This window comes from Gadus macrocephalus, chromosome 18 (assembly GCF_031168955.1).
Source record: "Gadus macrocephalus chromosome 18, ASM3116895v1".
Taxonomy (NCBI): Eukaryota; Metazoa; Chordata; class Actinopteri; order Gadiformes; family Gadidae; genus Gadus; species Gadus macrocephalus.
This window is the reverse complement of record NC_082399.1, coordinates 16,365,179-16,381,071: the sequence shown is the minus strand read 5'-3', so window position 1 is coordinate 16,381,071 and position 15,893 is coordinate 16,365,179. Positions and strand designations below refer to the sequence as shown.

Sequence of the window (15,893 nt, the reverse complement as noted above, 5' to 3'; positions counted from 1 at the left end):
GGGGCGTGTGGAATGCACTCACATGGACCGAGCTGCTGCCGCTGCTGTTGTTGTTGTTGTTATTTTGGCTGGATCTGGACCTCCGTCTTGAGGTGATGCCGATATTCTCTCCCTTCAGCAGCGAGTGGACCACGTCGTCCAGGAAGGTCATCTGGATCATTGAGGGGTCCACGTTCTGAGGTTCCAGCACCTACAGGGGCCGGACAGGGTTAGCCATGGAACGTGCTCCAAGAACAACAGACTACCACCAATCAAACAGTGGAAGGGCCTGTTTTAATGGATGCCAGTTGGCTAAATGGGGCTAAGAAGTGTGTTTTTTGCACTAAGAAGTGCAAAAAAAGACCCAATAAGAGATTTATTTTTGATATCCATTGGCTTTCCTTGCTTGTGGATATTCTTTCAACTTTTAAATCAGTACTTTAAATCATTGTGTTATACCATGTTGTTCTTAAAATTAATGTGTTGTAATTTTGACACCTAGGTGACCGTCTTAGTCTGAGAAACACTGGCGCATCTGAAATCAATGCAACTTCCTCAGGAGGACCGTGCTTAGCTTGGTTATTCAGACTTCCATCATCTTGCTTATCTTGAGAAAAGAATGCATTAAAAGTATGGTCGGTGTGTTTCGAGAGTTGTAAAGAGAGAGCAGAAAAGAGCAGAAGAGAGCAAGATTTTGTAGACCTTTTTACTCCCTGCATCTATGTGCGTGTGTATTTGTGTGTGGGTGTATGTGTGTGTGTGTGACTGTTTTTCTGTGTGTGCATGCATACGTGTGTGTCCTCGTGTGTGTGTATGCTCACCTGATCATTCATGACGACCATGTTTCTACTGAAGAGGTCATGGTGAGTAATGATGCCAGTGAACCACTGGGTGGCTGAGTCTTGTCTGTACACGCGCACACGGTAGCCATTCAGCGAATAAGGACCTGGACCACAGAGAAACACAACAATTGGAAGGGACGGGAGCCAACAGCCATCAGTACAGAGCTGAGAACCAAGGGGAAAGAGCTGAATGGATGTCTGGAACTCATTTGAGGAAATGGCGCCGAAAAGATGTAATACTGCAGAAATACCTTCCAACGAACAATAAAGCATTGCCATGGTCATACTATTTATTTTCAAGACTTAATAATGAAATGCTAAGGTGGGACGGATGTTCTTCACAGCGAACTATATAATGTTTTGAGGTTTGTATGTGAAAGCAACCCATAACCAATCTTTAGATCTACGTCATGAACAAAGAACACTCAGAGGAGCTGATGCGTTAAAGACCCCCCATGTTTTTAGTGCAGCGGGTTGGTGGATAAATGTACGTATGTAATACACTGCGTGTTTAATAACTACCTTTACCTTGCATGAAGATTTCCTGAGCCTTCTGGTCTTTGAGCCAGCCCTTCACCTCTTCATGGAGCTGGGGGTTGTCTCTTAGTACAGGGCTCTGGCTGTCCACTTCATCCTACGACACACAGAGAGAAACAATGTGAGGGGATGACCCACATGTACACACAGCTTCCTGTCTGGTAGTAGATCACATGGACGGGATCCAAAGGCCAAACACAGAGTGCCTGGGGAACGAGGATGAGGGCCGCCAGGCTGGAAGCCCAGCACAAAGGGGTTCAAGAGGTCACGGACCACCTCTTAATCCCCATTGGCTTTCCTTAAACAACAAACAGACTACTAGTAAAGGTTATCAAATCAGTAAGCGTAGATGCAATCAAATGGTTTTAGTGCCATCCGAGCATTCACTAGATACTCTAGAGGGGCTGAAGAGTTTGGCTTATATGGACGGATAAGGCTGATGGTAACACAGCATCTATACCCTTATTATGATATTGTGACACAATAGGCCGGATATGTGAAACATTGGTCTAATATTATCTGACTGTATCTGTACTACCTTCTAAGAAGTGACCTAGTGATCATTAACGCATTGACATGAAGCCACTTCCCACTTCCAGAGCACCAGAGCGAGTGAGAAGATACTATCATAGCTACTGTGGATGGCACGACAACACTTCCTGTTAGCCACTGAGGATGTGAGTCACTTTTCCTGGCATTGACCTCCGGTGACCTGCTCCTACCCACACCCTTCTGGCTGCGAGCCTCAAAGCTCACTCTGTATGTGTCCACCAGTCAGGCCAGCTACCAACGACCCACTTTACGCTACGAACAACCGCTGTGTTAGGGTGGAAACATGCATATGAACACACATGCATGTGAACACACACGCACACACTAACACACACACACACACACCGGAGTGAGGGGGATGAGCGGTATAGTAAGGGAGGGGGGAGGAGAACAAGGAGTGAATGCGAGGGATGGCTGTCAGCCCAAGGTAAGGAAGAGGAGAGTGGGGGAGGATGGATGAAAGGAGGAGTGGGAGTAGAAAAAGACCATGTCATGATTAATTCAGCGAGCGGCAGGTTGGAGTCTACACACACAATGCCTCTATCTCTCTCTTCTGCTAATCCTGAAGACATTATGTTCTATACCTCTGTGCCTGCACCTACGCCAACCCAGGTTCTTTCAGACAAAACACCGCCTTGCATAAGCCAGAGTGAACACGCTTCGCTTTGGCCTCTCCCCCTCCATCAATGTTCAGTCCAAAGAGACGGTCTCCGTGGGAACTGCCAGTACGTAGCCTCCCATCCCCAGCCCTCTGACTGTAGCCCGGCCCTCGTTCTACTGTGGGGGGGGCAGGGGGTGGACTCCCAGAGCTGCAGCCTAGATGTGGTGATGTCTTTCAGTTCACCTTCCCCCAGCCGCCTCCCTCTTTCCACTCCCTCTGTGTGTCTCTCCCTGCTCCTCATTATGTCTCTTTCACACGCCACCGTTCCGTTCTGCTGCAGTGTTCCAGTGGTGCTGAACAGGGCCAGAGGCTCCAGTAGAGTCAGACACCAGGTAGCTGAGAGCCCCCATAGTCGATAAACCTACGCTTTACACAATAGATATGTCTAGATTGGATCTTTGTTCAACAACTCTTTACACCAACGGCACAACACGCCCTGAATCATGTGTTTAGATGGAGGGGTTGTTTATGAGAGGCCAGATTCTATCTAGATGAGAAGTTATCGCTAGTCCATCTACATTGAGTGTGAAGTACCTCTAAACATGGGTCTGGTTCCACCTGCCTCTCTAGAGAAAACATGAGTCTCTTCATCACCAACTCACAACCGCTTCCTAACCGCGATAGGAAGAGACTGAAACGCCTGTGGCGTTACCGTAGACCACTTCTCTTCAAGGCAATCACAAAAAGCATTAGCTGGCCTAGTTTGATGCCCATCCGCTTCTCAATGAAACAATGAGAGTTATGAGGTAGTAATATATGGTGTAACGAGTCTCCCTTTCTAGACTCGGTTGGACAAAAGAATCCCCGAAGAAAAACTGAAACAAATGTGAAAATGTAACCATATAAACAGTGTGTGTGTGTGTGTGTGTGTGTGTGTGTGTGTGTGTGTGTGTGTGTGTGTGTGTGTGTGTGTGTGTGTGTGTGTGTGTGTGTGTGTGTGTGTGTGTGTGTGTGTGTATGCACGCGCGCGCGTGTGTGTGTGTTACACATATTTTTACTACGTTCTGCTGTCTATTTTGGCCAATGGTGGGCCTTTTAGACAGTTACCAAGGCAACACAGTCTCCATGACCACCAGATCACCAGTTTCTCTGAATATCACGCAGGCCTGCCAAGCGAGGGTCTGAGGAAGATGCATTGTTGAGGGGTGAGATAAACACTGGTGTTGTTTCCATGGATTCAGATCAGACAGCCAGGCCAATTAAACATTGACAATTATATTAGGGCTGTCAATCAATTAAAAAAATGACTGATTATTCACTTGATATGCTAAATCAGCATCTAATCGCAATATGAAAACATGCTTGGGGGATAGCCCCCAAATGATGATATTCCAGTTTGAAAACATGATTGTGTCAGAGGAGGAGGGCGTTGAGAAGCAGCGACTCCCCTGGTACAACATGCTGAGGTGTGCGGCTCACGGTCTGACTGCCATCCAGAGATCCACCACAGGGGAGCTCTGGTTACCTCACTGCCAGCTACACAAGGTGAGGCGCCTTCCAATCGGGGCTTATAAATATTGAAGTTGTGAACGTAGCCAAAGTTATGGCCATTTATAATTGACGGTATGGTAGTTAGCAAGTTAGCAAGCGGACTCCAGACAGGAACGGACAAGCCATCGTTCTCACTTCAACCCACAGAGACACAGCGGTACGGCCACCTGCAGCTGTCAGACCCGCTCGCCCTCGCACGGGGGGCCCAACGCCGCCGCCACGGCCCAACGCCCTGGAGGAAATCACCTCCACGCCTGGGGACCACTTCCCCTCCAGAGAGGAACTGATTGCATCAGTAGAACAACCGCCTCGCCACGCTGGCAGACCAGGCATGGGCCCTATTCAGAGTCCAGACACGAGCTACACAATGAGGAAGTGCTTCATTTGTGTTGAGACATTGACCGTTACCGGGCCCGTTTGTATTACGATTGTAACGGGGTACCGTAGAGCGGTTGGAGGTAGAATGCTCATTTATCATTTCGCCTACTGTCTGCCGTCAGGATTTAATGATAGGCCAACGAGGCGCCGGGACATCATTACCTCAGCCAGTGTGTTACCGAATTGAATCGGGCATGAAACAAACATGAAGAAGTGTACTATCGAGTCGACTTTCTCATCAGAAAATAACGTCTGCTAGCGGGAGATAAACATAAATGATAGTCAGCCGACGTAACGTTTTGACAGCGGACTTATTCATAGTTGGAAGTCTTAGAGGGGTACATGTTTCGTTTTTTCAAAACAATCGCAAAAAGGAAATTGTTATTCTTCCATCACAAAATGTATGAGTTTATTTTTGTTTCACAGAGAGGATAAACCCTCATGGTGTCTGCCTTTGTCTCGAACCTGGAACGACCACAGTTGCCCAATGGTACTCAAGTAGGAATGGTCCAGGACCATCCAAACCCCTGTTGTGTCATGACTCCCCCAGTATACACTGACTCCTTCTCCAAAGGGTGGGCTGGGCCTGTAGGCCAGCTGGCTCTGTTCTACAACATGGATCACACCTACACATGTGTAGAGAACAGCGTGTGGGAAATTACATGACAGAGTGTGTGTGTTTGTGTGTGTCTGCGTGAGAGTGTGTGTTTGTGAGTGTGAGAGTGAGTGTGTGTGTGAGAGTGAGTGAGTGATTGTGTTTGAGTGATAGAAAGAGAAAGAGAGAGAGAGAAGTTGTTGTTACAGTAATGTGACGCAGGAGTAAATGTGGCATGTGATGGGGAAGAGGGTGCTGGACAGAGTGAATGAATAGGCCCAGTGTGTGTGTGTGTGGCTTGTGTTGAAATGGAGAGAGTGACAAGGACAGACTGACTGAGTAAGAAGTAGTCAGAGCAGAGAGAGAGAGAGAGAGAGAGAGAGAGAGAGAGAGAGAGAGAGAGAGAGAGAGAGAGAGAGAGAGAGAGAGAGAGAGAGAGAGAGAGAGAGAGAGAGAGAGAGAGAGAGACAGAGACAGAGAGACTGAGAGACTGAGAGACTGAGAGACAGAGAGACAGAGAGAGAAAGAAAGAGATAGAATTGTGTTCATGGCCTTCCAGGGCATAAGGCCATAAAGTTAGTCTGGGGGTGCTGTCAGCTGCACTCCACCAAAGGAGGGCTTGTATCTGTGTGTGTTTGACCCTCCAAGGGATAGCAGCTGCAGCCCGCTTATCTCTCCTCTCTCTCTCTCTCTCTCTCTCTCTCTCTCTCTCTCTCCTCTCTCCTCTCTCATTCTCTCTCTCTCTCTCTCTCTCCTCTCTCCTCTCTCTCTCTCTCTCCTCTCTCTCTCTCTCTCTCTCTCTCTCTCTCTCTCTCTCTCTCTCTCTCCAGACGAAGGGTAGGGTTGGCTAACTAAACAGTGACTTCATTGTACAGCTTGTGCCCAAACAGAGCTACTTCTTACTCCTTCTTCTGCCTCCTCCCTCCCGCTCTCCTTCTCCTCTTCCCTCACGTCTTCCTGTCCAGCAGAAGAAGAAGAAGGGGGAGGGCCGGTCTGCGCCACGATGAGTTGGGGCTTCTGTCCTTCAACTGCAGCCCATGTTTTTGGTCTGAGTAACTTCGAATGATTGAAAAACAGTTTAATATGGAAATGAGTATAAATATGAGTAAGAGTGCCTGGACTCTGTATTGAGTCATCCATTGACCTCCGGAGCTCTGGGCCATCCCTCCAACTCCCTCCCAAGTGTCTGCCACGCTGAGCCATCTCGTATTATAATAGTCTGGCCATCAGAACGTCACAGCGTGGCCTCAACCTCTCCTAGGTGGACTCATGGTCACTTCTTATTGGTCACAGAGAGGCTTGTGAGACCAACAGTGAGATTTCAAGCAAGATAGAGAGTGTGACAGAAGTCCAGGTCAAGCCACCACAGAGTGTGTCTGTCTGTCTGCATGAGTGTGTGCGTGCGTGCCGAGTGTGTGTGCCTGTGTATGTGCTTAGTGCGTGTGCCTCTCCTATTTATAGTAGGACAGGTGTCTAGGGAGTGTAGCTGGGGGGAAGTGATTAGAATACATTACAGTTACATAAAGCCATACATGCAAGATAAGGTCGGTGAAGGCGATGATTAGGATCGTTGGAAGCCATTCCAGATTTATGGGTTCTTTCTTTACAGACCTACAACGCGTCTGAAATCGACGATGCATCCGGCTTCACAAAAGAGCCTTTTGGAAACATTGACAGAACAGAGCAGTGTGTTGAGCTCCAGCTAGTCTAACTCATACTTCCATATCAGATCTGTCCACAGCAAAAACAACCTTCCAACAAAAATGAACACATGTGCAAGTTCAGATTTAAACGGGTAGGAATTCCAAACTGGTCTTGCCGAAAGCATGCCTTTATTGACTTTGTTCTGAACTTGCAAAGGTTATCAGAATTTCTGATAAATGATTGTGTGCCGCATCACGAGCCACAGCGGTCTGTTCAAACATTAGACTATTCTGCAACTGTTCGATTAATAAAGAAAGCACAGAGCTCCCATATGACCTAATATACCTTCCTAGAAAACCCAAGAGCTTAGCGGAAAACTTGTTCACACTGCCAGGAGAAGTGGCCGAAACATGATGTGACCTGTGTCTTCAACGTCACTTTCGATCGACATCCATCACAGTTCACAAGTTACTCCGCAAATACCAACATGGAGGACATGGAGGATCAATAAGATGTTTTCCTTTTCTGACGGCCAGAAGCTCTGCCGTCAGAGTCGGGCTCCGACCAATGAATAGACCCAAAAGGCCCAGGTCACATCGGGACCCCATACGTGCCACGTTTAAACAACTATGTGAATAGCCAAACCAAAAATCTGATATGAACGATAAATCTGAGTTTAGCAGCAACGCTTGCAGAGTGAGAACATAAGAGACCCAGCCTCTGGCCCAGACAGTGAGGCCATGCCTCTGGCCCAGCCATAACATGCACGGTCCATGCTACAAGCTACCTAGGCAGTGTGTAGCATGGACCTTACATAAGCTCCACCAGGTGTCTTTTACTGGGCTAAGGACACAGGGCGCCGCGGTGGTGTTGGAAAACCGGTTTAATGTAGAAGTTGATTGACAAGGATACATGAACTGGTGCTCAATGTTGACATGTAGGATATCTCCCAGAGTGTGTGTTGTGATGGCTGGTTTAACCTGTGCACACTGATTTCTCCAGCACAACAGGTGTGCAGCCTCACCCAGCCCCAGAGTCCCGTCATCAGTCGGACTCAGGCAGGTGAGGCTGCTTAAGCTAGCCACCCTCCGCACACACTCCACAGGGGTGTGATTCAGTGTGTGTGTGCTACCTGGTAGGGCTGGTACGCTGAAGGGTCGGACAGGAAGTCCAGCTGGCGGTCTAAAAGGAACTCCACTGCTGTTACAGAGGACAGCAAGCTCTTCCAAACCAACGGTTTGAATGCCTTGAAGAGAGGACAGAGAGACATGATTAGGAAACAGAAAAGACGTGCAACTCATGGATCCAAAACAACCACAACCCAACACCCACTAGACTACAACATGGGCCACTGGTTGGAGTCCCTTCCATGTATGGGAAGTCTTTAAGTTAGAGTGAAATAGAGACTAAGGACCGACTAAGAGCAACGTAGTGAAGGGAAGGCAATGGAAGAATCAGTGGCAGAGAGTGTATGACAACATGAGAGAGACACATGAATACATTAATGAGGAGGAAGTCTGACAGTTCAAAGGCAGTACACCCAACTTTGATGTTGCCTTTCCCGCATCTACACTGCACACACACCCACACACACACTCTGTACGTACGATGACATGCGTCAGCCTACGGTTCTGAGCTCAAGGCTGGGTGCAGATACGAGTGTAGAGAAAAGAGAGAGGGTTTATGGTCAACCACTAATGTTATTTCATGAGTAGCCATTAGATTGTATACATTTATATATTGTATTGTATACCCATATTTTATTTTGTTTGGTAATTAGCCTCAGCACGGGGGAGAGACTGTGTGTGTGTGTGGTGCGCATGTGTGCATGAGTTGGTGATTAGATAATAAGGTCATGTAATGTTTAGAGATTAGAGGAATGCTGTGAAACACACACACACACACACACACACACACACACACACACACACACACACACACACACACACACACACACACACACACACACACACACACACACACACACACTCACACTCTATTTCTAGCATGTCTGACTAGTGCTATGTTGAAGGGCTTACATAGCCATATTAAAGGTATTGGTAGCAAACATTTACTAATATCTGTACCAGACTCTGGAGCTGACAGGCAGGCTGGGAGTAGTGTTGCCAGATCGGGCCAGATTTCCCACCCAATCTGACCAAAGTCCCAGGCTGCAGTACGCAGGTTTGCAGATTTCTAACACAATCTGGCGACCCTGGCTGCGGTTGCCAGATTGTGCGGGAAATCTGGTCCAATCTGGCTTGGAGTGTGGCGGAACAGCAAGGCTTCTAGTCTGCCCTGCTTTTGCTTTTCTCTTTTTTACAAATATTTCTAGGACACATAAATATAGAAACACATACACACTCGCAACCTCTCCACATTTCTCAGGACTCCCATGAGGGTCTTCCCACACACCCTGTAATGTACAGCAACACAGATCTGAGGGCTTTGTGGCGCTCTCCTTCCTGAAAGGAGGACCAGCTAAACAGCAGGTGTACGGGTGTACGGAGTATGGGATGTTGGCCTACAACAAGAAATGACTCGAACGCAATGACTTCTGGAAAACAATTTTCAGAAGGACCTTTCTTGGAGCACACACCAGTTTTTTTAAAATACCTTATCTTGGGTTGTTCCAATAGCAACACCTTCCGGCCTACTTCTAGAAGGAGATGCTTCCGAGAGAGGCTATAGGGTCTATAGCGCTAGATACATAAGTGTGAGTCTTGAAAACAGAAAATTGGTTTTGTGGAAAGGCAGCTGTTATTCTCACACAGCGTGGTTTGTAGATGAGATGGGTGGAATAAGATTTGCTGCAAAAGAAAGCAAAGCCACAGCCGACTGAATCTTCCAAAATGGATATTACCGAACAACGTCCATACACACGCACGCACGCACGCTCGCCATAATCCGAAGAAGGTCATAATTGAAGAGACGATATTGTGGGGTGTAGTCTAGCAATACACTCTGACTGAACCCCCGCCCAGCTGTTAATGTGAGAGGAACCAGAGATACTGCCTCATAGACACGATGTTATCCTTTTCTAAAATGTGAACAACTAACTCTCATAAGCTAACCTAAATGAGCAGTAATGTTGCACACAATGTACAAGGCCGGCTGTTATTTTAACATGACATTCTTTTTTTTTTTTTTAAGTCTATATTTGCAACAGTTATTGCTTAATACAAGTGTGTCTCTGAAACTAGTTGGTGGTTAGTGTGGCTTATGCTATAAATAGATGTTCTGGATCCATTATCTCATAAGAAAAGGATGGATAGTATTTGCGTGGCAGTGCCTTGCTCAATACAGACAGAGCCAGTATCCAACTGGATCCATTGCTGTCTTGTAACATAAAACACGCTTGTGCATAGGTTGATTAGAACCACACGGACCAGTCTGAAGCCATATGGGCGACCAAACCAGCAGCATATAGCAAATACAGTTACAAAGATGCCCTGTGATATGATAGAACTAATTTACAGACATCTGATTCCAGCTGGGCTTCAAGTGCCCATGTCTTGTAACCTTTGTACAGTAATGTTACATTTACTTTTTGTCTAAAGCATACTTGCTTGAGCCACTGAACACAGAAAAGAAGATAATTTGTTTCCATACAACACTGCACACACACAGAACAGGCTGGACTCACAGTGTTCATAATGAGACCCGTAACAAGACTTCGATGGAGTGCTGGTCCACAGAGACAAAACGCTTCGCCGTTGGACCAATTGTTAGAAATAACACACAGATAACCATCCATCCAACCTCCAGGTCAGTCTTTACCATGAAGAAATGTGAAGAGATGTAGAGAGGAGATTCATTACCTCTTTTCCATGCTCACGACTCCTTTGAAAGACACAGGCTGGGCAACCAATACAAAAATACCAAACGGAAAACACAAACGGAGTCCACAAAACAGTCTTTCTTCAGCACAGTCACCCGTGAGAGAACGGTGGAAGGTTAACATGGACGCGTCAGACGCAGAGAGAGATAGACGCACAGACCTCACACTGTGTCCTGTGGTGAGGGACGTCTGACAGCCGGTCAGATGAAGAGAAAGAGGAGAAAGGAGAAGGAGAGCAGAGCACACCAGCTACATGGCCGACATTTTAACAGCTTCTGACGCAACAGACAGAGAGGGAGAGCGAGAGAGGGACACACAGACACACTTCCTCTAGAAAGCTGCAATGTCTCACACTCCCTGGCTCAGCTCGCTTGCACTCTCACTGGCTCACTTTCTATAGCCCTCCCTCAAACTCTCTCTCTCTCTCTCTCTCTCTCTCTCTCTCTCTCTCTCTCTCTCTCTCTCTCTCTCTCTCTCTCTCTCTCTCTCTCTCTCTCTCTCTCTCTCTCTCTCTCTCTCTCTCTCTCTCTCTCTCTCTCTCTCTCTCTCTCTCTCTCTCTCTCTCTCTCTCTCTCCATCTGTTTGTGTTGGTCTTTTTTCTCTCCGGAGAAGGGAATAGATTAGTCAGAATATCTGGAATAGGTTGGTCTGGATCTGGGACAATTCAAGGACAATTCCGTCTGCAAAATAAAACACCTCACTATGAGGGCAGAAATATTTATATTACAGACAATGCAAATAGAATAAACATATAAATCACCACCAGAATACTACATTAGAATATACTTCAATTGAACAAAGGGGCTGGATGGCCAAAAGTACAACTCAGTGCTGAGCTGAACATACTTTCTACCCTTCTATCTCTGTGACAACACCACCCAGGAGACAGATGCTGTTGCCACTGATATTATCTGCACCTGCCACCTAAAAATACCAGCAAGCATTTGTGAAAGCAGCATATTGATACACACACTGTGTAGAGAAAAGCTGAGAATGTGTGTGTCTTGTGTGGGCGAGGACGTGGGTGTGTTAATGTTTAAAGTATACTGTCATGCCTCTTAATAGTGTGGGCATGAAGAGAGGAAGGAAGGCCCTGCCAATGGAGTGGTGAAAGCTTCAAATGGAGAGTGCTGCAATATGATTCGTTATTCTCCATGCTGTCTCCCTCCTGAATTGCAAAGACGTGTGCACTGCACACACACACACACACACACACACACACACACACACACACACACACACACACACACACACACACACACACACACACACACACACACACACACACACACACACACACACACACACAAACAGATTACCATAACCCATCTCCATCTGGCGATGAGAGAGGCACGAGAGGGAGATTTATATTACCAGCTAAAGCCTCACATGGTAGCTTGGCCGACTTTGTGGCTACCAGCTAAAAGCTAGGTAGCCGTACACGCACACTGAGGCATTACTTGGGAAGACCTGACAGACTGGATACTAAATTTAATCAGTCATGTATTATGTCAAATATGTTACTTATGCCACGAACATTGGCCATAGCTATCGTGGAGCTCTGTGTTACAGAGGCCATAACCAATATAACTACATTGGTGTTACAGCTTTGTGTGACAGCTCCATGTTACAGAGCCATAACCAATAGAACTACATTAGTGCAACAGCTCTGTGTTACAGAGCCATAACAAATATACCTGCATTTGTGCAACAGCTTTGTGCTACAGAGCCATAACAAATATAACTACATTGGTGCAACAGCTTTGTGCTACAGAGCCATAATCAATATAACGACATTAGTGCAACAGCTATGTGTTACACCTCTGTGTACAGAGCCATAACACTAACAAATATAACTACATTGGTGCAACGCAAGGCTGCAATGACTGATTTGATCATTCACTTTCCTTATGCATTTCCTATTTCACTCTCAAAGGCTGCTGATGTAAGAGAGACTAGCTGTGTCCATTAGCAGGATTCGCTAAACATTAGAGACACAGCAGCTACCACTTTATCCTTCAGGGACATCATGTCGGCCGTCAACGCGGAGGGGAGCCATCAACACTAGCATTCAGATTGGTCCAGGTGAAGGCCATGTTGGCTAGTCTAAGATGCTTTATGTTTTATTGAAGACATATACACCATAGGTGCCCACTGCTGAACCCCCCACAGTTACATTGTCATTATTGTCATTGAATAAATATTGTGAAAAAAAAACTGACAGCTAAATAGTTTTCTGCTGAAGAGAAGGCATGATTATACAGTCATTGGAGTGGCTCACGAACGGCTTCAGAATAAGTATAGGAATCTTGAAGAGAAAACACAACTGACTTCCAGTAATAATGTGTCATTTCTGCCGCTTCTTGTCGCTAAATCCAAGTAACGATTAGTTCAAAGTAGTTAAAAATATATAATCCAGGAGTCCGGCAGATATTATTCAAGGAAGAGTTCATGTAGGCAATTGTGTTCACGTTACGTTAAGCACATGGTGTTGCTTATTTCAAATCAAATGTCCGCTAAACACAACGTTAACTTGCTGACTTGTCATCAGTTTAGTGGACAAACCCCTGTAGATAATGTTATGTGGGGAGTCAACAGTAGGGCCTAGCGCGGTTATCCCTGGTCATAACCATCTTGGTTAGTCAACAGAGATTCACACTCATTTAGAGCCATGTGACGCCCGGAACTAAAGACTTCATCCCGTTCTGAGTTCGTCTCGCGTTTGGTAATTTTTTCGAAACAATAGGGGCTTTACAAAGTACCCTTTTCTCAAAAACGGCTGAACCAAAATGAAATTAAACCAGAGACATCTCACATTTCAAAAATCTAATAATGGATTCAAATCTCTGTGTAGAACTGTATCCACTAGATCTACAACAGTGAAGAGCAGGTCAAGAACTGTGTGGCCATTGGAGCTCTAGGGTGGGGGTAACCTACATAAGACTGTATATAATACAGAGTCGACTGATTTAACTTAGACTGTTCACTTTTTCATACCAAAAAAGGGACTACAAAATCAATTGAGGAGTCCTGGTTGAGATTCAGACCGTGGAACAGATTCCATTCGGTGGGTATATCTGGCATGCCTCACACTGATTGGTGAACTCCTGATTGATTCTATAAATGAATAGGGTAGCCGTGTTCTCTGCGGGGAAACAACAATCCTTCCTCCCCAGATGATCATGTTTAGATTGAGAGCGGGCTGCGAGGGGAGCTGTGCTCACAGATGGTTGGGTGGAAGTGGGTTGGTGACAGAGAGCATTTAATGTGTTGTCCATCACGGATGGATTTAACGATAAAAATACCAAGTGATCCTCAGAGTAAGGTCTATTTACGTGAAACACTGTGTTAGTTTGGTGGCTGGCAAAAGTGAAAGTAGCACATCTTAGTAAACTAGATCGACATTTAAATATCAACTCAATAAATTAGGTCACTTATTTGTTGGAAATAACCAGAGCCCTACTGGGATCAGTGATGACCCTCAACCTCCCTGATCCACGCACATCTGCACTGTGCACACGCAAATCTGCACACGCACATCTGTACTGTGCACACGCACCTCTGTACTGTGCACACACACATCTGCACACGCACTTATCAGCACCGTGCACATGCACGTCAACACTGTGTGCACTTATCACTTAAGCTGGGAAAAAAAATGGTAGGGGAAACACTGATGAGGTAGTCCCCACACACACACACGCGCACACACACACACACACACACACACACACACACACACACACACACACACACACACACACACACACACACACACACACACACACACACACACACACACACACACACACACACACACACACACACACACCACCGTGTGTATGTGTGTGGGTACATGCATGAGCATCTGGTGCATGTGGGCATCATGCTTTTTCACATGATGCTAGTTGCTGGGCACCTGCGGTCCCTACCAAGACAGGAAAAACATTAAACCAGCCACTCTTTCTCAAGACAAAAAGGTCCATTAGATGTGTACAATGTGTATTTAACCAGCACCTTCAGGGTATACTTCATTGTATTTTTAAGTGTTGAAATGCAGGTTGGCCCACCGGAACAAATTATCAGCCTAAACCGTACACAGATACACTATTCAGTACTCAAACAGACCATGTGTGGATCTGAACCCCCTGACTTCCTCCTCCAGCTTCCAGCCTGAGTAGAGAGCACTGTGGCCCATTAACTTCATCTACAGATAACCTGCACATTATTACCATTTTCCCGATCGACCTATCGATTGGTCGTAGAGTCGGTTGAATATTTTTTTAAATCGGTTTTCTGTGGTTGACTCAAACCCTAGTGTTGTGTGAGGTCGTTAGATCATCCATCCCAGTGTCATGTAGCTCACACCAGTCACTTCAAAAGCATCAAATTAAGTTCCCAAATCCATTTTGAGTCCAGATCTAGAAACACACGTGCGTTCCACTGGTGCCTTAAGTAGCACCTTTAAGCCCTCGTTGTAGCTACACACATCAATCCCCCCCAACTCTCCATTCATACACACAAAGGGGTTCTGCTTGGTGCCCATCAGTTGTGCTCAAACTTTAGCTGTCTAAGCCTTTGTCAAGTCTCACCAAGAGTGTGACCATAACAGAGAAGGTATCAGCGGTATCCTCCATCATCATGTGTTGGTACAGCAGGGACAGGAGAGCCATGCCCGCTCTGTTCTCCTCTTCATCTGACAAACTCCTCCTGCTCCTTATCATGAATTTATCCGCCGTTTTCTTATCTGCTTCTCCCACTCATTGCCCCTGTGTATACTGGAGAAACATCTGGATTCTACATTGTAGTGTGTGTGTGTGTGTGTGTGTGTGTGTGTGTGTGTGTGTGTGTGTGTGTGTGTGTGTGTGTGTGTGTGTGTGTGTGTGTGTGTGTGTGTGTGTGTGTTACAGGAAGGTAGGGGTGATTCGGAACTGTGAAAAGACTGTTGTAGTCAGCGTGCCTATTGCCTACGGCCACAGGACACAACCACACATCAAGACCTGAAGAAGGTTCCTGCTCAAGGGTGTGAGAGTCATGAGGAGGACCGCAGTTATCAAGACGCCCCATTGAACGTGCTAGCTGACGAATAGCCAATTCAAAAGCAGTCCAGAACACAGCATTTTATGGCCTTTTAGAGTAGAAGAAAACCTGGGTAAAAAGCAGTGCTTTAAACACTAAATTAGCTGTTACACTAAACACTAAATTAGCTGTTCATGCCATTAAACAGTGTTAGGATTGCAAAGATGCTGTATTTTGCGTTGATTTATATCGATGAACGTCTAGAATGAGTCACAACAACCAAAACACACACACAAAGTTCTCCCTGTCCCTTCTACCGTTGATTTGCTGTATACCAGTGGAGGGGACCGTTGA

The 15,893-nt window shown here is 46.2% G+C and overlaps 1 protein-coding gene across 5 annotated transcripts in view; it reads right to left on the bottom strand.

The window, feature by feature from the left end:
- The window catches only part of jmjd1cb (jumonji domain containing 1Cb), an 85,905-nt gene that overhangs the window by 26,580 nt on the left and 43,432 nt on the right, over positions 1 to 15,893 (bottom strand). For 3 of the 5 annotated variants that reach the window (XR_009522821.1, XM_060036639.1, XM_060036640.1), the window contains exons 3-6: positions 7,812 to 7,925; positions 1,350 to 1,455; positions 801 to 925; positions 23 to 190 (exon numbers count right to left, since the gene is read on the bottom strand). Coding sequence is in view for 4 of the 5 variants with exons in the window: in XM_060036639.1 (XP_059892622.1) it covers positions 23 to 190; positions 801 to 925; positions 1,350 to 1,455; positions 7,812 to 7,925 (513 nt within the window). In the remaining variant the exon portion in view is untranslated. Of the gene's footprint in view, positions 1 to 22; positions 191 to 800; positions 926 to 1,349; positions 1,456 to 7,811; positions 7,926 to 10,500; positions 10,970 to 15,893 lie in introns of those variants that run through there. The other 2 variants (XM_060036641.1, XM_060036642.1) reach the window with 2 other exon arrangements.